Source organism: Periophthalmus magnuspinnatus, chromosome 1 (genome assembly GCF_009829125.3).
Source record: "Periophthalmus magnuspinnatus isolate fPerMag1 chromosome 1, fPerMag1.2.pri, whole genome shotgun sequence".
Classification (NCBI taxonomy): domain Eukaryota; kingdom Metazoa; phylum Chordata; class Actinopteri; order Gobiiformes; family Gobiidae; genus Periophthalmus; species Periophthalmus magnuspinnatus.
The window spans coordinates 14,656,242-14,679,780 of NC_047126.1; the positions used below are offsets into that span (position 1 = coordinate 14,656,242).

The 23,539-nt window shown below is 37.9% G+C and overlaps 2 protein-coding genes across 3 annotated transcripts; one reads left to right on the forward strand and one right to left on the reverse strand.

The window, feature by feature from the left end:
• Window positions 1-48: 48 nt before the first annotated feature.
• vwa11 (von Willebrand factor A domain containing 11) lies at window positions 49-22,615 on the reverse strand. 2 transcript variants are annotated; one of them, XM_033990393.2, is made up of 18 exons: window positions 22,463-22,615; window positions 12,992-13,189; window positions 12,540-12,676; window positions 6,563-6,707; window positions 5,845-5,938; window positions 5,341-5,469; window positions 4,485-4,671; window positions 4,179-4,348; window positions 3,981-4,093; window positions 3,793-3,909; window positions 2,794-2,961; window positions 2,364-2,496; window positions 2,144-2,296; window positions 1,693-1,785; window positions 1,341-1,609; window positions 1,136-1,269; window positions 912-1,065; window positions 49-486 (listed from the first exon to the last, which is right to left on the reverse strand). In XM_033990393.2, the coding sequence occupies exons 2-18, from the start codon at window positions 13,169-13,171 to the stop codon at window positions 109-111; spliced, it is 2,754 nt and encodes a 917-aa protein (XP_033846284.1). In that variant the 5' UTR covers window positions 13,172-13,189; window positions 22,463-22,615; the 3' UTR covers window positions 49-108. The 2 variants fall into 2 exon arrangements, with proteins under 2 accessions (XP_033846284.1, XP_033846349.1); XM_033990458.2 differs by lacking the exon at window positions 22,463-22,615 and adding an exon at window positions 13,764-13,828.
• On the forward strand, window positions 15,754-20,726 carry LOC117392557 (prostaglandin D2 receptor 2). Its single transcript, XM_033990688.2, has 2 exons — window positions 15,754-15,885; window positions 17,779-20,726. The coding sequence occupies exon 2, from the start codon at window positions 17,786-17,788 to the stop codon at window positions 19,001-19,003; it is 1,218 nt and encodes a 405-aa protein (XP_033846579.1). The 5' UTR covers window positions 15,754-15,885; window positions 17,779-17,785; the 3' UTR covers window positions 19,004-20,726.
• Window positions 22,616-23,539: the final 924 nt, after the last annotated feature.

A 23,539-nucleotide genomic window follows, 5' to 3' on the forward strand; every position in this document is an offset into this window, starting at 1 on the left:
ATAGTCGGCTATTCCAATTAGGCCATTGTGTTTCTGTGTTTTTTGTCTTTGATCCACAGTCTTGCTTCTAAACCTTTACATAGTCTGTGCATTTAATGCTGAAAAGTATTAATTTGGCCTAACAATAAAGACTGAAAACAGAAGCGACAACATCAGCAGAACAGACAGTTTCTCAGCAGGAGCACTTGCGCTGTGCTCGATGGAGTGGACACACTTTCCAACATTTCCAATTTTATCAACAGCTACGATCCATACCACTTGTGAACAGCAGGTGGCGTTGTATCTGTACTGAGCAGGATCTCCGTGGATGAGCTGGGAGAGTGTCCCTTGGCCCTTCTGCAGGCTCACGCTCTCGATGCCGGTGCCGTTTCCGTCGGTGAGGTTCGCGGTGAGTTCCCACACAGAGCTGTGGCACTGGGACTCATCCCGGGGACAATCCTCCTGTATGCTGATGATTTTACACATGGGTGGGTAGAAATCTGTAATCTAGAAAATAACAAAATATGGATTTTACATGAGAATATGTATTTTATTGCCTATGCAAAGCGCAATTATCATACAGCCTAAAGATTTCTTCTGTCTTTCCAGAAAGTAGAGTGTATGTAGTGATTGTAAACACAATCATCATTTGTGATTAATAGCACAGGCTTAAATAGCTCAAAACCAACGGCCCACTGTTAGTGGGGGCTGAAGTGACAGATTTTAAATGATAATTTGGTCAAACTTAATAGAGGAAAAAGAAACTGACTAAGCCAATATCCTCTATGGACCATTAATGTGTCAGAAAGTATTAAAGAACAAACGATAATTACAATTATAAAAATGTATGTATGTATGTTTGTATGTTTGTTTGTTTGTTTGTTTATACTGCATTTCATATCAAATTCTCCAGTTGCTATTTTTGTTTTCACCTTTTCAAGAACAGAGAGTCTCAGAACAACGTAATTGGAGTCAGAGCCAAGAGATGCATCTATTGTCAAGGTGACGTCTGTGCCTGAGGCTGTGCCAGCAGGGGGCGTTATGGTCAATGTGGCGTTGGTGTATTTTCCTGGAGTCAAGTTGAGACTAGAGAAAAAAAACAACAGTGAGCAGGTACATAGTTTACTTTTATATGTTCTAAGAGCGATTCCTTTACCTTTGGGGGAAGTTCATTGGGAAGTTTCTGTCATTTCGAGCATTAATTTTGTATTGTCCACCAGGACCATTTGTAAAGACACTGAAGGGCAGTGTGAATTGTTTACCTGGCTCCACACTGTTGGATACAGTTGCCTAAAACATAGCAAAGGTTTTATTGTGGTGTGCCTAGGCTCTGAAGAGCACTCACAGATTAACAAACCAACCTGAATGTTGACTTTAGAGATAGACATCAGAGTGGTGGATTGCCGCTGAAACTCCGTGTTTGAAACTGTATCTGTTCCTGTCAGAAGAATCACAAACTCTCCTCCGGGCAGGTTAGGGACAGTGGCCAGGATCCCTCCGTTCCCCATGTCAGAGATTGTAGCATTAGTAGAGCCAGAGCTGGACACTGAGATTAGACTGACTTGTTTTATTTTCAGAGAACTGGGGCCTTCTCTACCCATCACAGGCAGCATCAGGTTGGTGGGCTGACCTGAAGCATGCAAGGTAAAGTAAATGTCTGTGATCATTAAAACTGTGAATGATGTTGAATATTGCTTTATTGTCTGATATTACCTTCTTGTGGGCGTCCTGTTAGTACAGCATATCCTGCGTGAGGCCCTTCAAATTTTTCCACAAAATCATAGATGAAGGCAATGGTACTCTGACCTGGCAACACAAGTACACAACAAATCTCAGATCCTATTATGTCAAGTGAATAATAAGGTAGACTATTCAGATTTAATTATTTTTATGTTTTTATTGGCCTTTATTTAACCAGAATAGTCCTGCTAACAGAATTTCTTTTTCAGGGGAGTCCTGGTCCCAGAGGGAACCCTATTGTTTTTTTAGTGGTAGGGGAAACTGGAGTACCCAGAGGAAACCTAAACAGGTACAGGGAGAACAAACTGCACATTGAAATGTCCCACACTGCCCTGAAATTGAGCCCAGGACCTTCGTGCTGTGAGGAAAGAGCTCTAACTGCTGCACTACTGTGTCAACGGGGGACTTAACTGACTTAACTTACCAGTGACTTTGACTGTGTATGGGCTCGTGGATGTGATGCTGATCTGCCAGATTCCTGCAGTTCTGTCAGCATTTAAACTACTGCGCCAAAGATTTCCAACTGTTTTAATGGTGGCCAGGGCACCACTGGTTTGGCTGCTACTTTGGGTCACACCTAAAATACAAAAGTGACATCATCATCTATTTAAGTTTACATATTGACTGTGACTTAGGCTTTTTACCAGCAGGATTTGTCAGTGTAAAACTAAGAGATGTCCCAGTAATGTAGATGGTGATGTTTTTCAGGGAGTCATCCACACTGAATGAGAATGTGTCTGGCTTTCCAGGATTTCTTTCTTGTTGGAGAATGGTCACCTGAAAACAAATAACAGGTAATAGGTTCAATTCATCACAAAGCAGCATGAGTGTGAGTCTATCACTTGTTCAGTTCTGTCTGGCTGGCTGTCTGTCTGTCTGTCTGTGTGTCTGTCTGTCTGTGTGTCTGTCTGTGCATACAGGTTGTAATCAGTCTAGTCCAATGTACCCTACTAAGGTCTCAAATTAATTGTGACATTTAGGTGTGTCGAGTTTAAAAAGTAATTTAAATGGCCATTTGTTTGCAGTAATGTGGAGAAAAAAAGTATTTAATGCCCAATACTGCAGCAGTCTTACAAGAGCAGAGGTGGATGTGTCCAGGATGATAGGAGTGGCCTGTGGTAGCTCGCCCTTGGTCACTTGAATGGCCTGTCCTCCTGAAGCCAGAGCCAGGTCTTTGTAGTCATTGAATTCTCCTCCTGTTGAGCGACGTCGTCTGCTAGACCCTGTCATGAAAAAGTTGACCTGTGGAGGATCAATGTACAGTGTTAAAGGTATCTGATGTAGAGAGCATTATAGCAGGAAGTAGATAGCTTTGTCTCTTGTCTGACCATCGTATGTTCAGGTTCAGGTGACTTTATTTGTACCCGTAGGTAGATTTGTTTGCAGCAGTTTTTAGCTTTGACATCAGACAATACAGAGACATAATCAAACAGTCAAACATTCACTCTGGCTCATAGAGTCACAATGTAATAAATAAAAATATATATTTAAATAATTAACTGCATGAATAAATAAAATAAAAGTCCTTAAAATCGCCAGAAGATTAAAGTACTATGATTTGTTGATAAAGAATGCTGCTGGAAGAACACAGCTGTTCCTGTGACGCTCTGTCCTGCAGCTTGGCACTTGGAACCTGGGTCTCTTTGGTATAATGTATATCAAAAAACAAAAGCAGATGTTGCCAAATTTCTCAAGCTACTAAGTAATTTACTGCTTTTGGTGAGCAGAAAAACTACTTGAAAACTATGGCTCCAACAGTCCAGATTCTTCATCACATGCCTATGAAGTCTATATAGTCCCAAATTGTACTATGTCTATGATGAGTTTACATTTTAATTTATGTTGACCAATCTAGTCCTTCTTTCAATTTTAGTAAGTATTCAAATAACTTATTTAATCTTGATTTTTGAGTCCCATTTTAGTCAATATTTTGTCTTGTTATCTTTATATTTAAATTTAGTTCTTATAGATGGTACTTTGAAAGTACCATCTATAAGAACTAAACTGTCCAAATAACTGACAACTGGTACATTCTACGTTAATTTGTTAGACATGTGTGTTAATTAAATTTACCGTTGACTTGGTTGCACGAATGAGAGCAACAAGTGTGTCTTTGAGGTTGGCATCTTTGGCTGAAGCATCAGTGAAAACGTATATGTTAGAGTATGAAGGGGCAGTTGTCAAGGCCAGCTACAAAACAATCAGTTTATTAGATACATTTACAAGTATAATGAAAGATAAATGTTTTTTATTTTGTGTACCTGAATACCAGAGTAGCACATCTCGGGGTGATCACCGCCTCCATTTGCACTAAGTTTTGAAATTTCTTGTTTCATGATCTCAGGATTTGATGTCTTGGTAACTGGTCCAAATGCTATGTGACAACAAAAGGGTAAGTTAAAAAGGGCAGTTACATCACATATAAATGTCATCACATTAACTTATATGAAAGCTCATACCAGGGTCATTGAAAGGCACCAAAATATACTCAGATGGTTCATCCTGCGTTCCCTTTTTGCTGTCAATGATTTCATATACGACCTTTCGAGCCTCTTCAATATCATCTGACATGCTGCCAGTTGTGTCAATGACAAAGCACACAACAGAAGAACGAGCAATGCCCAACATTCTGTAAGGAAAATAAGCAAATATGAAACAGATTTATTATATGTTACTTAAGGATGGAGTGCAAGACTTAGAGACAGACACACAAAAAGCACTGTATTGGTATGGTAGTTAACAGTAAGTAGGTAAATAAAGCTAACCTCAGGAAGTCATTGTTACCAGCGGCCAGGCGGATGTCCTCCAGCAGTTGTAGTGTTGCTGCTGTGGCAATCTTCACCGCTGTGTCATGGTATTCCTTGTTGTCAGGGCGTCGCTCGTCTTTGTGAATGCCCCCACGAGGAACTACAAGGCTGGTCAGGTCTGATAGCCCACCATGACTACATTTACCTGCACAGAAAAACAGATGATGCATTTCTGTGTATATTAATGCATACATGTGGAAAATGTGAAAGCACTGCAGCTGGCAGTTATTTTATGGCATGAGAAGAGTAACCAAATCTAATGTGCCCCATAATAGCACACTTATGATTAAAACGTTCCTATTAGTCAAGTTGCTTTAGCTCATTATTCTTTAAAGATTTAATTGCCATAGTAAATTATCTGGCATGTAGTGTGGTGAATTTCTCTTGCAATCCTTGATTTTGTTTCTTATTTTGGGAATTCCATTGCCTGGTCAATACAAAAAGATATCTCTCTTTATTTTTATACAGGTTAATGTCAGTCTTGACCCCATGTGCTCTGTTGCATGTCAAGTCGTATCAAACATAATCATGCAATCAGATCGTTTTGTTTTTTTTGTTTTTTTCAGTGACACATGTGACACACCTGTGACCAGACTCACATCTTCATAAAGTATTGAAGAAGTGCGTATCCTGGGTCTCAGGCAAGGAATGCCACAATTAGAATACAATAATTGTAATACTGTATGCCCATTTGAAGACTACAGTGACAGTTGAAAACATATCAAATGTATTAATTTTATTGATGATCCAGTTTGGTGACTATGATATAAATTATGTACTGGTAACAAAATAATAATATGTTTTTCAATGGTACCAGAGGGTTTTTTGTCTGAGAAGAGTCCCATATATCCAGATGTCAGCTTCCCCTCGTTCAGGATGTTGGAAAGGATTGGATTGCCACAACTGCCACTGGCACAGTCTCTGCAGGTAGGAGTGTTCATATCTATGACAACAAAATAACTATTTCACTGTGTGAAAAAACACAATTAGCATATTTTCAGCCATTGCAGTATCTATATGGTAATACAGATAGGGTCTAACTCAGGACTTGTTTTTCTTTTACAACGTTACAGACATCTGTTGTGATAAAAAGTGGTTCCCTAATTTTGCCCCTACTTAATCTGCTGGTTGATTTTGAAACAATTTAGAATGGTAAATTGTAATCCATTATAATTGTTAAAAATGTATTTGGTTATTGCAATATGCAGTTTTAAAATGTCATATGTTATGTAACTTACTTGGCAAGTTTATCAGCAATTTCAAGTGTTTCTTTCATTTCAGTCATTTCCCCTGCTAACTGGAGTACTAAAGTACACACCTGCTATGTTTTCTATAGGAAGATCTTGTCGAATGAGATTGAGATATGGCTCTTTATGACCCAGCTCCACCCAGTTACTGTGGCTGTAGAAGTCCTAGAGGGTCATAGTAACACACATGCCATTAGTCATTAGGTCATTTAGTAAATATATGTAAAGAACAAAAATAAAGTGTTACACCTTTTTTTATTATAAATCGAACCACAGTGTTTGTCACAGGTTTTAGAGAGAAACAGACATTAGACACCACATTAAGTTGAATGTTTTTGCAAAATGCTCAATATACTCTTTTTGCTTTACAGTACATTTTTCTTGATTCATTTATATCGCAATTCATAGTGTAAGTTAGCCTGTGCATACAGTTTGAAGGGCAACAATGGCTCAGCAGTTAGAGCAGCGGTCAACACAACCCAGTGGTTGGAGGATTGTTTTCCGCTCGGACCAAGTTCTGTCTTTGTGTCCTTAGGAAAGGCACTTGACCCACCGTGCTTACTGTGTGATGTGTGTGAATGTTGGTGATGGTCGGAGGGGCCGATAGCGCAGATTGGCATTCTCGCTTCATCAGTCTGCCCCAGAACAGCTGTAGCTACAATAGTAGCTTACCATCACCGAGTGTGGAATTAATAATGACTACAGGGGAGTGCTTTGAGAAACTTTGACAAGTTCATTACAAGTATAAGGCATTACTATTACGATTAGTTTTTTTAGCCTTGATCTCACCTGTAGAGTGTGAAGGACCTTGCCCAAAGCCAGCCTGGCAGCCTGGAAGTTCTCATTTCGAACATTCGCTTTTATGGCCAAGACTCCCTCTGTGATCAGACCCCTCCCCTCAAGGAATGCCTCGGAGTTGAAGTGATGGGGGGCACTGACAAGGTATAACACAAATACATCTCAGCTTTGCTTGTTTTAACATTGCATAAAGGTAGGGTTTTCCAGTATGAAAAAAAAAATCTTGTCACTTGTGTATTTGCAGATCCAAAATATATATATATATATTTTTTTTAAAATTTTTTTATTTTGAAGAACACCCAGTGACATAGAAACACATACAATATTTACAGCTTACTATTTACAGAGAAAGTTGTGTTGATGTGTAAAAGTGTTAGGGGGGGGGGAGTACAGTACGGTACCTGCATTATTCTGTCTTGGTTGGTTTTCTTTGTAAATATGTGTGTGTGTGTGGGGGGGGGGGGGGGGGGGGGGGTGAGTGTATGAGTGTGTGTGCGGAGATAAAGAAGTAATACTAATAATATTAATAATAAAAGTAAAGATAACGATAACAGGTTTTATTATTGCTGTCATACTCAGTGTTGGTCAATATTGCTCTATGTTAGTTTTGTGGTCCTAATGGTGGTATTGGTTATTTAGATTTAAATGTAAAATGTGTGTGCATGCGTGTCCTGTACAATGCATTAAAAGAGGCAAGGTTTTGGTGAGCCCGCACTCAAGGGGCAGTACCCCCTAGCAACGCGCCCATTCCTTGCTAACCCTAATCTTTTTATGTATTTGTTGTCAATTATTATTATTATTGATTAATAATTAATTTATTATGATTAATAATTGTTATTATTGTGTATTTATATATATATATATATATTATATATATTATATATGTGTGTATATTTAAATTATTATTTAATAATTCATGTTCTTTATTTTAATATTTAATATGTGTGTTTATATTCATCCATTTATTTATCTCCATCAGAACCACAAATTAATTCAATAAATAAATTAGTTAATGAATAAGGCAATAATAATGACAATAATAGTAGTGACAGCAACAATAGAAACGTGTACATACAATGAAAACAATAACACAACAATAATAGTGATATACAGCAATAGTAGTGGTATGATTGCAATTATTGTAATAAAGTTTACATAATGTCGTGTGTGTGTGTGTCTTTGTAGGAATGGGGGTGTGTATAGGAGTGTGCGTGGCATTCTCATAATTACTATGTTAATGGTGTTATAATAGTCTATTGGTGGAGTTTATGTTGTTGATATTGATGACTGATTGAAAACAATATTGAAGTGGTTTATGAATGGTGTCCAGGTTTCCATGAAAGATGGTATGTCATCCTCAAAGTATGCTGTCATTTGAGAGGTTGAAATGTGATGGATGAGCGAGTTAGACCAGTGTTTGATATTTATTGACTGTTTTGATTTCCAGTTTTGTAGAATTATTTTCTTGGCGATAGTTAGAGATGTCAACAAACTGTTTTTATATTTAGGTGGTATGGTGAAAGTTGTAATAATGCCAAGTAAACATAGGGATGGGGAGGGAGGAATTCTGCAGCTCAGGATGTCTGTGAGTTTGTGTGTAACTGTGTTCCAAAAACCCTGAACTGGTGAACATTCCCAGAGTGCATGTAAATAAGTGTCTGTGACTCCCATGGTGCATTGTGAACAGGTGTCTGTGTCTGTTAGTCCCATTTTGAATTTCTTGTATTGGGTGATGTGTGTCCTGTGGATAACTTTGTATTGGATAAGTTGTAGATTAGTGTTGGATGTCATTGAGAATGTATTTTTGCAAATTTCTGTCCAGAGTTCGTATGTAGGTGGTGTATCTATATCTGTGTTCCATTTGAGTTGTGGTGCATGTATTATATTGTCTGAATGGATAAGTTTGTATAGTTTGGAAATGAGTTTCTTTGGTTTCTTGATATTCTTTATGTTTTCTAATAGTTGAGGGGGATCCAGGGTATTATTAGTTATATTAATCTTGCTTTGGATAATGGATTTGATTTGTAAGTATTGAAAGCGATTATTGTTGTTGATTTCGAACTGTTCCATAAGTTGTCTAAATGTTATGAATTTATTGTTGTGGAATAAGTGGTGAAGGTGAGTGATGCCTTTTTGTTCCCATGTGCGATAGTGAAGTGGGGTATTATTCATGTGAAAGTCAGGGTTGTGCCAGATGGGGGTGTATTTACAAGGTGCCATGGAAGAATTAGTTAATTTTAAGGCTTTCCACCAGGCTGTCAGAGTTGTTGAAATGACTGTGTTCTTGAAGCAGTTATGTTTTTTGAGAGTAGTATTCATTGAGGGTATGTCTGCCAAAGAAAGATTTTTGAAATATGACTGTTCCAAAGAAATCCATGTGTTATTATTGTATGTTTGTCCTGTCCACTTAACTAGATATTGTAGTTGATTTGCCAAGTGATAGTGGATGAAATTTGGTGCTTCGAGGCCGCCTTGTGCTTTGTTTTTTTGTAATGTTGAGAGTTTGATTTTTGCTTTTTTGTTCTTCCAATAAAAGTGTATCATTAATGAGTCTAGTGTCTGAAACCATTTGTCCGGAGGTGTAGCTGGGATGTTTGCAAATAAGTAATTCAATTTGGGGAGGATTTTCATTTTTACTGATGCTATTCGTCCTATTAGTGAAAGTGGTAAGTTTGTCCATCGTTCAAGGTCGTTTTCTATTGTTTTAAGCAGAGGGTTATGATTAAGTGAGAACAACTCTGACAGCCTGGGGGAAATGTTAATGCCTAAATACTTAATGTTACCTGTGTGCATACCAGGGAATGAATCCTGAGCTGCAGAACTTCCTCCTTCATCTGAGAGAGGGAGTATTGTTGATTTGTTCCAGTTGATAGTGTAGTCTGATATGGATGAGAATGTATTTATAATTTTGAAAGTTTCGTGTAATGATTGCTGTGGTTTTTGTAGGTACAGTAGAATATCATCTGCATATAGGCTGATTTTATGATGTGTGTCCGAGACGTATATTCCTTGTATGTGTTATTTTGGCGTATTGCTACTGCAAGCGGTTCAATGAATAAGGCGAACAGCGAGGGAGAGAGCGGGCATCCTTGTCTAGTGCCCCTGTGCAGTGTGAACGAAGGTGAGGTGATACCATTAGTTGTGACTGTGGCTCTAGGTGAGGTATAGAGTGTCTTAATCCAGTGGATAAATGACTCCCCGAAGCCAAACTGATGGAGTGTGTGGAAAAGAAATGTCCAGTTTACCTTATCAAAAGCTTTTTCTGCATCTAATGAGGTTATGATTGTCCTGATATTTGATTGTTGAGCGATATTGATGAGGTTGAATAATCTACGAAGGTTGTCTGAAGAGTTTCTATTTTTGATAAATCCTGTTTGGTCGGGGTGAATTAATAGTGGTGTAACTTTTTCTAGCCGGAGGGCAAGTGCTTTTGTAATGATTTTTAAATCTGTATTAAGTAATGAAAGAGGTCTATAGCTGGTGGGTTGGGTTGGGTCTTTGTCTGGTTTAAGTAATATTGTTATGGCTGCTGTATTCATATGAAGAGGGATTTGAGATGTATTTTTTATTTCAGTCACTGTCCGGTTGAAAAGTGGTGATAGTAAATTCCAAAAGTGCTTATAAAATTCAGGGGGGTATCCGTCGGGACCGGGGGCTTTGTTGTTGGGCATCTGAAGGAGGGCTTTATGGAGATCTTGCAGTGATAATGGTGCATCTAAGAATTCAGCCATATCGGAGGGTAATTGTGGTAGGTTTATGTTTTGGAAAAATGATTTAATTGCTGTTGGATTGGATTCTTTTTCTGATGAATATAAGTTCTTGTAGAACATACGGAATGTGTTATTAATTTCTTGTGGAGTGATTTGATTTTCAAAGGTCTGTATTGATGGAATTATTGATTTGTCTTTTTTTCTTTGAAGTAAGTTTGCAAGATATTTACCAGATATATTATGTTTTTAAATAAGTTCATATTGGAGTTGTTGCATAATAAAGTTGTTTTTTTCCTGTAAAATTTTGTCTAGTTGTAGTTGTGTGTTTCTCAATTCAGGCATATTTCCATTTTCTGTCAATGTTATTATCTTTTGATGTAATTGTTGTTCTAATTCTATTTGTTTTTTCTTTTTGTAGGTTGAATATGAAATAATTTTCCCTCTTAAATATGCTTTACCGGTTTCCCAGAGTGTTATTGCAGTGGTCTCCGGGGAGTCATTCAGTTCCATGAAGGATGCCCACTCCCTCTCTACCATCATATTGAATACTGAGTCTTTGAGTAGTGAAAGATTGAAGCGCCATCTCAAGGAAGGTTTGGTGTAGTAATGAAATTGTAGTGTTAGACTGACTGGTGCATGGTCACTAATTGAGATAGGATGAATTGTGGTTTCTTTTATATTAGACAAGAGAATATTGCTTATGAGGATATAGTCAATTCTTGAGGAAGAATGATGTACCGCAGAAGAGTGTGTGTATTGTCTTTTGTGTGGGTGTGACAATCTCCAACTATCGCCAAGTCCAAAGTCTGTCATGTATTGTTTTATTGTGTCTGTGGAATGCCAGTGTCTATTATGTCCTGCGATGTGTGAGCGGTCAAGGTTTGAATCCAGTACTGTGTTGAAGTCTCCAGCGATGATTATATTTGAAGCTTCATTTAATTTTGAGAATATACAGTGAAAAAATGAGGGGTCGTCAGTGTTAGGTCCGTATATATTAACTATTGTAAATTTATTGTTGGACATGGTGCCATTGATGATGACATACCGTCCCTCAGGGTCAGTTATTGTCGAGAGATGGTTGAATATAAGTTTGTTGTGTATTAAGATTGATACTCCTCGTTGTCTGCTGTTGTATGTAGATGAATATATACTGTTAAATTCTTTAAATTGTAGTAGATCAAGATCTGAATTTGATAAGTGAGTTTCTTGTAGAAGGCATATGTCTGGTTTTAGTTTATGAAGTTCGCTGAAGATTTTTTTCTTTTTCGCCTGTGTGCGAATGCCACGCACATTCCAAGTGACAAATGTTAATGTGTTTGGTGTCTGTATGCACATGTGTTTGTGTTAGGTGTGCAAAACCAAGACAGAGCAGACAGTAAATGCATCATTTGAATGAACTGATAACAGGAAGAAAATGTTGAAACTTGAAAATAAGAAGTAGATATAAAATAAACAAAATTGGATAGGGGGTTGAGAAAAAGAAAGAAGAGGCATGGCAGTATATGTATGTCTGCAAGTGAGTGCGAGTGTAGGAGAGAGAAAGAGAATGAATAAAGATAAAAGAGAGAGTCATAGTCCAGAGCCATTGGATAGAGTTATTAACTGGGAGTGAGGAGACTAGTGCAGTTCTATATGTCTAAAGTAGTTAGTTGAGACCTGGGTTATATGAATCAGTTTTGTATATGAGAGAGAGAGAGAGAGTGAGAGAGCGAGCAAGAGAAAGAGGGAGAGAGTGCGCGTGTGCATGCGTGTGTGCGTGCGTGTGTATGTCCGTATGTCTGTGTCTGCGTGCGTGTGCGCGTGTCTGTGTATGCATGGGGGGAAGAAGGGATGTATGTATGTGTGTCTGTAGGTTCTGTGTGTTGTTGAGTTATGGAGAGGTTACAGTATTGGAATGTTTAGTAAAGCCAAGGGGTTATTTCTGTATTCCGGTATAGCTGTCCATTTATGTAAAGTTTGTCCGAAACAATGATTGCTTTCTTTCCTTGTTGAATCATGTCCTTGCGAATCGGATAAAGTTTTTGGCGGCGCTGCATTATTTCTTTTGGGTAGACCCAAAATATTTAATGGAGAGGGGTGGGCAGACACAGTTGAATTGTTAATGTGCAGAATTTTGTTGCAAATTGTGATAAAGTAACCTCTAGTCACTAACAAAAATGATTGGTTTCCATTGAATAACTAATACATCTTGTATACCATGTTAGGAATGGTAAAGTGGTACAGATACTAACTATTAAGTGAAGATAATAGTGTCTTACCTATTGACAAAGTCTCGGTCGACTAAGCCGTTTTGCATGTAGATTTCCTGGAGAGCTGAGTGAAACTTGGCCCCAGACACATCACCTGTGGCAGTAGGACCCAGACAGGCCTGTACTATCTCCTCAGGAGAGTTACCCTGTGTTCATAAAAATATTCTCAAAAAGATCATACTAAAACCTTTGTAGAAGATAAGCATCTAGTGAAGCCAAGGCAACAGATGTGCAATTATCTTCAGCAAAATACTTAATAATGTGTGCTAATGTGGTAAGGAATTACACAAGTCAGAATGATCATCAATACTAAGATTGATCTGTGCTCTGCTCTTATTCATAAAATTGATTGTTATTGTCTGTAGTGTACAAAACTATACACATATCTCATGAATCTATTGTTAATAACATTTTTTTTTTTTTCATTAACTCCTGTTTGGTGGTCTCATAGCATAGCTAACCGTAGGGTTGAAGTCGTAACCGTTGTCGTTCGCCACTGCTTTGCATGTCTCCTGTACTTTCTGCAGCAGGGCAGCCCCAGTGATGGAGACATGAGTGGAGGCCCCTCCTCCAATTGGGACAAATGCCAGGGATCCTGACAGAGTTACTGCCAATACAGCGAGGCCCAGCAGAGAAGTCATGGTTAATAGTTAATTAATCTGGAGATAAGGAGACAAGACAGGGAAGGAATCAGATGGACATTAAAAGATCACTAGCAAAATAATAAATATAGATAAAGGAAAAAAATTGTAATCTTAAAAACAAGGTCAGCGTAAGTTAAGAAGTGACAGATTTCTAAAACTAAAATGCAGTGATGATCTAATGCCAGTGTAATATTGCTATGTCTTAGCAATTACATGACCGAGAGCATGAGATAAGATAATCATTAAAGGATACTTAAAACATTTAAGATTGATAAAAATGAAAAAAATAAATAAAAAATCATGAGCTCATGCAGTATTTTTTTAAATACTGCATGAGCTCATGCTCAAATAAAAAAAATTAAAAAAAAACTTATACAAATGAAACTTTGACTGAAGGCAGATAATCTACTGATTACCTAAATACCTGTAAATAAATAGATTAAAGGACAATAAAATGCCTTAAAGTGGCTCATATGAACCAAATTGAGGCAAAATATAATTAGAAAAAAGTAAGATACACAATTGTTAACTTGTGATTGTAATTTATATGCAGGAAATTCATTTTCTTCTTTCAAAAAAATGGCCGTACCTTTGATGTTTGTCCACTGTGATGACTCCAGACTGAGACACAGGTAGCACAGAGCTTATATAGCTTACTGTATATAGGACTTTGTAACTGTCTGTGGAGGGGGGCTCCAAGAAACACGCACACTGAGTTTATGAAGGGTGTGTTTATTTCATGATTCATTTTAATGAACCATCATCTCTGGTAGATACCTGTTTGTTAGAGTCTCTAGCATGGACTGACAGTTATATGACTGCTTATCGTGTCTTGCCCACATGCACAAAAACAGAGCAAAGAGGGAGGGTTTGACTTGGAGCTGCCAACCCTCAGCTCTAGAGGTGCTGTTGACCTCTGACCCGCGGAGTTCGGGCTGGGGCGGAAAAAAACATCTATTTATTGCGGGGCGAGTTCAGACGGGTTATTTTTTCACAGAAGAAAAATCTGTAGGTTATTATTACTGTAGCATATATATATATATATATATATATATATATATATATATATATATATATATATATATATATATATATATATATATATATATATATATATATATATATATATATATATATATATATATATATATATATATATATATAAACTAATATTCATCTACATTTGCCTATGTTTGATTATGTTTGCTAATAAAGTTACTTACGTAACCGTCGCAATTAACTTACGCACCCCAGCGATGCGCCACCCACGCGCGCCACATTACCATAATGGGCTCGACACACGGGGAGCGACAAACTGCAGCGACTAGCGGCAGCTTGTCACGTCGCGCTCTGTTCCAGAGCAGATCGAGCCTCCTACTCGTCTGATTGGCTGTTTATTTGGAGGGAATTTTGAGGTTAATAGCGGTGGATGGGAAAAAGACGCTAAAATGAAATCTCGTAAAGTTTTGCTTCATTTGACTAAAATATTACAATAGTTGCACTCTACAAAACTAAAAAAAAGCGATCCTGGGTCCACCCTATTCTGCAGCTAATTCTGTTTAATGTAAAAACCTTAAATAAATGTATATATTTTAATGTTGAATCAGTCTTTAATACATTTGGTTATTAGCCTCCATAAATGTATCTGAATTAACAAATTTGCGCATGTTAACTTACCACTCATATTCACCCTGGCACCAACGAGTTCCTTTTTTGATATATCTCGGTAGTCTCTTTGAGATATGTCTAATTTTCTCCTCCATGATGTTTCTGAAGTGGACAGTGCATTGGCTCGTCCATCAAACTCTCGCTGATTGGCCGTTGTGCAGCGACAGTGATAAAAGTAGAACATTTTTCAACTTTCATTAGTCGCGTCGCAGGCCCGCGTGTGCACGTCGACATGCACGAGCGCGAGGTTTTCACGTGCACGACTTTCGCGTGTTGCTGAGGTGAGAGAGACGAGCGACTTACACAGTGACGCACAGAGACCATTGAAAATAAATGGAGAGCGAGCGACGTCGCTCCCGTGTGTCGAGCCCATTACCCAGGTCTAAGCATTTGACACAGGAAAGGAGCCGAATAGAAGCGATTTGGAGATGGAAGATTAGGTATTTTATTGTTTTTGAAAGAAAACTGCAGCTGGTTCATCAGACTCAGGGATTCATTCCCATTATGTCTGTTTTTAACTTTTTTTTGCTAAAATAAAGCTGCATTTATTGATGTATTTTTAGTGTATTTAATGGTTGCGGGTCGGGGCGGGTTGTAGAAATAAAGTGTGCTGTGCAGGGCAGGCGGGGACGGGACCTGCACATCTCTACTCTGCTCATAGGAAGTCCACTTCACCGTCTCAGCTTTTGTAAACAGTAGTACACACTACACTACTGTATTCATTTCATAGTAACTAAATGACTTGATGTGATGCCTGTATGACTTGCAATATCACCCCAGAAGACAGTTTATAACTCACTGTGTCATTTATTACTTTCATCTTCTCTATTTTAAACACTTTGCTGTTATTTGCATTGCCATTTCTGCCTATTTGCTGTTCACACTCTGTTATGTACAGTGGAAGGAGGGGCAACAAGAGCAGACTGGTTTCTGTAGCTGTAGCTGACACAACCGGAGAGTCTGAGTGAAGAACACAGGCTAAAACAAGACAAGAATTTGAAACACTAACCTCTCTTCATACGTATATGCTGCCAACTTTTAAGGTCAGTCTTACCTGAACTTACCTTTACACATTAATTTGAATACTTTGCCTTTGTTGAACTTGGGCTTTGGGTTAGTTTAGACCTGCTGCTACATGTTGTTTATGATGACATGTTTAGAATTCAGAAAATGATACTTTATTTACTATCTCAAGGTGTTAAGACATGTTTAAACAATGGAGCTACTACAGGGGAGGGCCAAAATCATCTCAGCCGGATCAACTCAACATCTCTTTCTTTCTTTCATTCAAGTCGTAAATGTACATAGATATGTTTTTACTCATCAACGGTAAATATAATGGATGTTATTGTGTCATCACTATAAACCCTCTAGCCGTTAACTTACAATCATTTTTGTTGTGATTTGCTTGAAACTTTTTTTCAAAAAAGCTAAATTCAAATAATGAAAAATGTTGCTTTTGTGGATCATTAGCAGATGGTTTGCCGTTCAGATTTAAGCAGTGAGATCATTGCAACGGGAATACTGAGTCACTGTTTTCATGTGGAGACAAGGTGTTCGAATGATCTCATCTTATTATATTTATGTTTACAAATATTAGATTATATTAAACAGTATAGCAATAATATCTTTAAAGAGGTCCCATCCATTCATGTTTTGCGCGATACTGGGACTTTACGCCAAGACATTAGCTTCATGTTTCAGCATCAACCTTTGTCATGATGTCTAAAAATTGCAGGATATTTTGGGATATCATGTCATCCTCCCTATGGCAGTTACACCTTCCAAGTCTTAGAGTTGTCTTAGAGAGTCTAAGAGTTGCCTAATGTCAGAAAGACCCACTTAAAATGAAAACAAAACTGGAATGCGGTTGTTCTATTTTAAAGCTATTGAAGCATTTGTGTGGAGCTTAATGGAGTTGCATGGCTGTGAACGTTAGGCATCAATAAATATTACTCTGTTTACACTTGAGATTTATAGCCCTGGCACTGACTCTGTGCTTGTTCTCAACATGATTGTATCTTCCTGTTTTCTCCCACTTTCACTGAGCCATATAAAACCAAATAGTGTGAGGTTGGACCATTATCGAACCAGGCGCTGACATGTTTATCTTGATACAAAACTGAAAAGTACATTCCTGTGTCTTGCGTAAACAAATAAAAACAGAGGTCTTTCAGTTTTATTTTAGCAGGGTTTGTGCAAGTGGATCTTCCAGTTGTCTGCTAATACCCTATCACCACAGGGCTGTATATTGTAAGCCAAGTGATACATGTTTATTACCACAAAAGGCAAGTTGAGTCCCATCTTTGATAATAGCCGTTGGAAAAATATTGCAACACTGAATCATACAGTAACTGCCAATTATCTCTTTGATTATTGTGTATGTGTCTTTATCAAAACGACCTTCGAGGAAAGTATTCTGGGTAGCTACTGGAAACAATAAATGTTAAATTAGTTGTATTAACTGAACGGTTGAATTGGAAGCTTAAGTGTAATTGCTCTCCAGCCATTTTAAAATCAAAATCAATCAAAATCAAATCAATCAAAAAGATTTTCCCAAGGGGAAATCAGATTGTAGGTCTCTTCAAATCTTACATAAACCTTACAGCAAGGACAGTTATAATTGGCTATACTTATTCTGAATTGTTAATTGGTATGGCAACGGTCCTAGCATTCCATCATTCTGAATCAGATGGATATTAATATCTGTTCAAACAATTGAGTTTGGTGTGTTGTTTTTTTTTTTTTTTACCAAACTTTGATAACAGCAAACCTTTTCACCTTGTGTAAATTTTGATTTGAGTTTTGACCCAGCTCAACTAGAGTAAACTTTGACCCTTCCTTCACTTATTTTTCACCTTCAGATTAAACAGCCTTCTTCACACTATAGGCCTGTTGAATGTTATTGCACCAATTTACTATTTCCTTTTTTTCAGATTCCCAATGTCCAACCGCACTAGGGCCCCAGGGGAGGTCCTAGTCTGCCCCCTGTTACAGCTTATGATAGACCACAGTCTCAACAACAACACGAAGGCTAACATAGTGCTGGTCTGCATCCACGGCATTGTCTCTTGTCTGGGGATCCTAGAGAATGCACTCATTATTTGGGTGGTCGGCTTTCGTCTACAACGTCGCACCGTCACCTCCGTGTGGGTGCTCAACCTGGCCATTTCGGATTTTTTGACAACTCTGACCCTGCCTCTTTTTACTTATTATCTTTCCTCCAACCACAGCTGGGAACTAGGACAACCACTTTGTAAAATCCAAGCTTCAATCTTCTTCCTTAACATGTTTGTATCAGCTTTTTTGTTAGCTGCAATTTCCCTGGATCGCTGCCTCCTAGTGGCCAAACCAGTGTGGTGCCACAATTACCGCTCAGTAATCGGCGCATGGAAAGTTTGTATTTTAGGCTGGTTGTGGGCTATAATCAACACTTTTCCATACTTTCTTTTTCGCTCTGTTACTCAGAAAAATGACAAGAGAAAATTGTGCTACCATAATTTCGCCATGTATGTAAATTCTCCTGACACGTTAGAAAGACACTGTAGGATAAGACAAGAAGCTACGGCCTTTTCGAAAACATTTCTCACGTTCCTCATCCCCCTGGTGGTCATCGCTGGAAGTTACATCCAAATAGCAGTAACTCTGAGGAGAAGAAGATTGCGACGGAGGGAAAGTGCAAGTAGATTAGCCAATGCGCTGATTGAGACAACATCACCAACAAGAGCAAACATGTTTCTAAAGGCGTTTGGGTCTGGCCAATCACCCTCTTCGACACCAGTTACTCCCTCTCCTACCACATTGCCCAATCCAAACCAGCTCTCCCAAAGCTTCACCAAAATGGTAACGTTTGTCATTGCAGCTTTTGTGCTTTGCTGGTCTCCATATCACATCTTCTGCATTATCGAAGTAATTGCAGAGTATCGGAGAGACAAATCAGACTTCGTTCAAGTTGGCCTGCCGCTAGCTACAACCTTTGCCTTTTTAAATCCAGTTTTGAACCCCATTTTGTACGCCTTTAGCTGCCCGAATTTTTGTATCCGGATACGCCAAAGCCTCGGAGCTGTCTTTGATGGGTTAGTTGAAGAAGGAGGAGGGATACTGCTTGTGCCAGGGAAAAGTTTAAAAGCGCACATCAACAGGAAAAACAGCAAATGCTAACACCCAGATATCAACCACGTCAATCAATAGATAACCAGTCCTCGAACAATAATAACTATTTTAATCCACATAAACTGACAAAGGAAGAAATGGAAGGGGAAAACAAACTACAAAGCTGAACAATACACTATTTTTCATAGTTTTATAGCCAATGTCCAACATGTATTTTTCAAATGGCTCCATGCAACAAAATATAAATAAATAAATCAGATTACACTCAAAATATGTCTAATGTTGGATATTTTTCTCAAATATTTTTTTATTTTTTCAGCAGTTGTGCCTAAATGTGTCTAAGATTTAGCTGTAGCCTAATTGTAGGTCATTTTAACTTTTTTATGTTATGAAGCAATATTTTTCTTTAACGCTACCAATATTTGGACACTGAGGGATTACACAGACACATTTAAAGCTATCATCTGTAAATGTATTATTTTTTTTATTTTATTTTTTTCACTGACTGACATGAAATCAGACTACTTTTCCTTTTCCTGTTTAAGGTCAATTAGGATTACCAAAATTATTTCTATTTGCTAAATACCAGAATACTGTGAGAAGGATTTTTTTAGATAATTTTTCATTACTTTCTTCAAAATCAGAAGTTTAGATACAGTAAGGTTACTAAGCATTTAAACTATTTGAGGAAATGCAGATGATGATGCCATGTTTTTGGAAGCGTCTGACAGGTTTACTGACAACATTTGGGTTAATTAGAGACACACCTGTGGATGTATTTGAAGCCGCACCTGAAACACACTACTTTTTTTGTTACAACTATTACGACTCTTCTTTGTGCAATATCATGAGAATGTCAAAAGAAGTTAGTCAAGATATCAGGAAGAGAACTGTGGACTCGCACAAGTCTGGTTCATCCTTAGGTGCAAATCCCAGATACCTGAGGGTTCCACATTCATCTGTTCAAACAATTACACACAAGTATTAACATCATTGAGATGTCCAGCCGTCATACCGCTCAGGAAGGAGATGGGTTCTACGTCCCAGAGATGAACGTGCTTTGGTCCGAAATGTGCAGATCAACCCAAGAACAAAAGACCTTGTGAAGATGCTGCTGAAGCTGCTAAGAGTGTGTCATTATCCACAGCGAAATGAGTACTGTACCGACATGGATGAAAGGACACTTGGCCAGGAAGAAGCCATTACTCCAAAAGAAACATTAAAAAGCCACATTACAGTTTGAAAATTCTCTTAAATTTGTAGAGGTGGTCTGACAAAACTAAAATTGAACTGTTTAGCCATAATGAGCATCGTTACTTTTGGAGAATAAAGGGGGCAGCTTGTAAGCCTGAGAAGACCATCCCAACTGTGAAATACAGGGGTGGCAGCATCATGTTGTGGGGTTGTTTTGCTGCAGGAGGGACTGGTGCACTTCATAATACAGATGGCAACATGAGAAAAGGACATTATGTGGAAATACTGGAGCAGCATCTCAAGACATCAGCCAGAAAGTTAAAGCATGGGCACAAATGGGTCTTCCAAATGGACAATGACCTGAAGCATACTGCCAAACTGGTTACAAAGTGGCTTAAGTATAACAAAGTCAATGTTACATCAGTTCTGAATGGGCTAAAATTCCTGCCAACTATTGTGAGAAGCTTGTGGAAGGATATCCAAAACATTTGACCCAAGGCATAGAGTTTAAAAGCAATGGTACCAATACTAATGAAATGTATGTAAACAGTTCACTTTGAAGTAATGAAAAATTTATAAAAAAAAAAAAAAAAATCCTACTGTCATTGTTCTGAAATTTAGTAAATATAAATAATTTTGGTAATCTTAAAAAACATAAAATAAAACATGACTTGTATTGAATAGTTGTAGGTGCTCTGCTGTTTAGACCCAGCAGAGGACACTATTTCACTGATTCTCCAAACAAACATGACAAGATGAGGCGGGATTATGCTTTTGAGGTCCTGTAATCTGGATGCTTTTATCATGGAGCTGTTTGGGCCTGGGCACCTCTCCAACTGATTGGATTTGATCTTATTCATACCAGTGCTTTTGACTGGCTCATAGTTGTCCTATAAACTGTACTAAAAAAAAGTCCTTTTTTAAAAATCAGGGTGAGTTGTAAAGTAGGGCACATCTCAAAAGCAGGATTACCACCACACAGAGGTGTAATTTGGAGGGAATATTAGACAAACTGAGTGGGATAAAATAGAAGACAAATTACCTCCTTCCACTCTCATTTAGTTATGTAACCCTGTTTTTTTGTTTTTTCCATAATGCACCAAAAATGCACCTCCAAAATAGGTGTCATTTCAGCAAAAAATAACTCAATACTATACTCAAAAAATACGGTTTTACTTTCAATTTGAAGATCTGGAGTGGTTAGTCGTTCAGTCAAAAGTATTAAGTATCTTTGTGTTCAGTTTTATGTAACACTATATCTTTTATTTTTACTTAGCAGTTATGGAAATAATTAACAATAAAACAGATTAAAACTTGGCTACCATTTTAGAATAGCCTAAAACCACAGCAATAATGAAAGCAAATTTTAAACAATATTTTAATTCAAAACGGATGAAAAATGATTAAGTAAAAGGAGTTTTCTTGAATAATACATTACTCAAATACATGTTTACTAAATCAATGTAATAAAATGTTTGTCAGTTAATGTCATTCAAGTTTCAACAGTGAATAATTTATTGCACCTTGACATATGGACACGAGCCAACCATAAAAATTATAATAATACATTGCCTTTCAAGACACCCAGAGCACTTTATTCATTCATTCTATACACACACACACACATTTATACTAGGTAATATGGGTAAAGTGTCTTTACCCATATTACTTAGGCACAACAGCAGTTTTTATTAGAGCCACTGCAGCACTTGGTATTCAGTGGTCTGCCACTGAAAAAAAAGCCTGATGCGTCAGTGTTTGCCAAACTGCTGCATTTAAGTTGGTAAAAAAAGGACTCCTGGAGTCCAGCTACTTTTCCACAGCTTTGGACAACGATAAACTTTCCCGGAGTTACTCGAGTCCTGAAGACTGGACAGTGCATAAATGTTGTAAAAGCTTTTTGGCGTTTCCACCTCCCGTTACTTACGCGCACCTTCAAAATGTGCATTAAAAATAAGGTCATGAAACCGCAACTAGTGTGAACAAGCCGTAAGAGGTATATTGTGGAGCCTATAGACCTACATTTATAATTATGTGCTACTATTATATGCTTGTACTCCGTACAAACAGAAGTATGTGCACTAAAGAGCCAAAGGCTGGATGTCCTCATGTGACACACCTCTGTGCCCTGATAGCCCTGTAAACAGAATCACACATTTTCTTGTTCATTCAGTAGAAAACTTAAAAATGTGTCATGGAGACAGTGGAGATGGCACAGGATTCGGGCTGCCAACTTTTAGGCTATCACATGATGGAACATGCAGAATTTATTTATTTATTTTAAGTCAGAAGCTAGTTAAAAACATGTCTTACCTTTGAGGTTCAAAGATCCAGCAGTTTTCTGGTGGTTTATGGACGCTAATCTAATACACAATATTATAAATGGTTGATCCTACTATCTCATCTGACTGAGTTGAGCCTGCAGATGCGTCCACGGTCGTGCACAAAACTTCCATGTACTGAGGCAGTCTGACATTTATGGGAACTCCCAGCAGGAAGTGGGGGTGGTCTGAAACTCCTCTTTGAGAGTTTGAGAGGATCATGGATTTTACGTTTGGACTTGCTGCTGCAGGAACATTGGGTTTTAGAGCCTATTACAACATTATTCACTGTGTGCACTTAATTATTAACGAGCAAATGAGTCTGGATGGAACAATGTGTGACTGTGAACTACTGAGAAGTGAAACTGAAAATTTCAAATTATAGGTCAATTACTTCTGTTTTCTGTCCAGACACATGTCGTAAAGCATTTATTTAGAAATAGTGTATTCTACAGTCTTTTTGTCTTTTTGTTTATTTATTTATTTATTTATTTTTTTTTTACAGAAAGCCAATAATGATCTACACCATAAAGACCTTCTTTTAGTGTATGATACCTGTCTCGGAATAACAGGTTTTAAGGACACAACCTCATTAAAACATTGCATGCTGGATGGGATTGGATGATTTCCAGTGAAGGAGGAGGTAATGTGAGGTGACCACCAAAACCGCTAGCTGTAGGGCGGAATAGAGGGAGCAGTGGTAAACATTTTAAGGTAATAAACATAATCTTCGTAAATGATTATAATTTGTATCTACAACATGGGGCTGGGTGATTTTACTTGAAAATAAAATTGTAGATTTTTTTTCTCTAAAAATGTAATTTCTCTCTCTAATATTTCGTTGGACCATCTTTAGCTTTGATTACATCACACATTCGCTGTGGCGCTGTGTTTCGATAATCTTCTGCAATGTCATAAGATTTATTTCCATCCAGTGTTGCATTTATTTTTCAGGAAGATCTTGCATTGATGATGGCAGAGTCTGACCACTCCACAAAGCTTTCTCCAGCACATCCCAAAGATTCTCAGTGGGGTTAAAGTCTGGACTCTGTGGTGGCCAAACCATGTG

Excerpts from the sequence above, each read along its gene's own strand:
- vwa11 (XM_033990393.2), bottom strand. The coding sequence starts at position 13,171 with ATGACTTCTCTGCTGGGCCTCGCTGTATTGGCAGTAACTCTGTCAGGA. Across the intron at positions 1,270-1,340 it reads TCTCTAAAGTCAACATTCAG|GCAACTGTATCCAACAGTGT; the intron begins GTTGGTTTGTTA and ends GCTATGTTTTAG. Across the intron at positions 1,066-1,135 it reads CCAATGAACTTCCCCCAAAG|TCTCAACTTGACTCCAGGAA; the intron begins GTAAAGGAATCG and ends TTTTTTCTCTAG.
- LOC117392557 (XM_033990688.2), top strand. The coding sequence starts at position 17,786 with ATGTCCAACCGCACTAGGGCCCCAGGGGAGGTCCTAGTCTGCCCCCTG.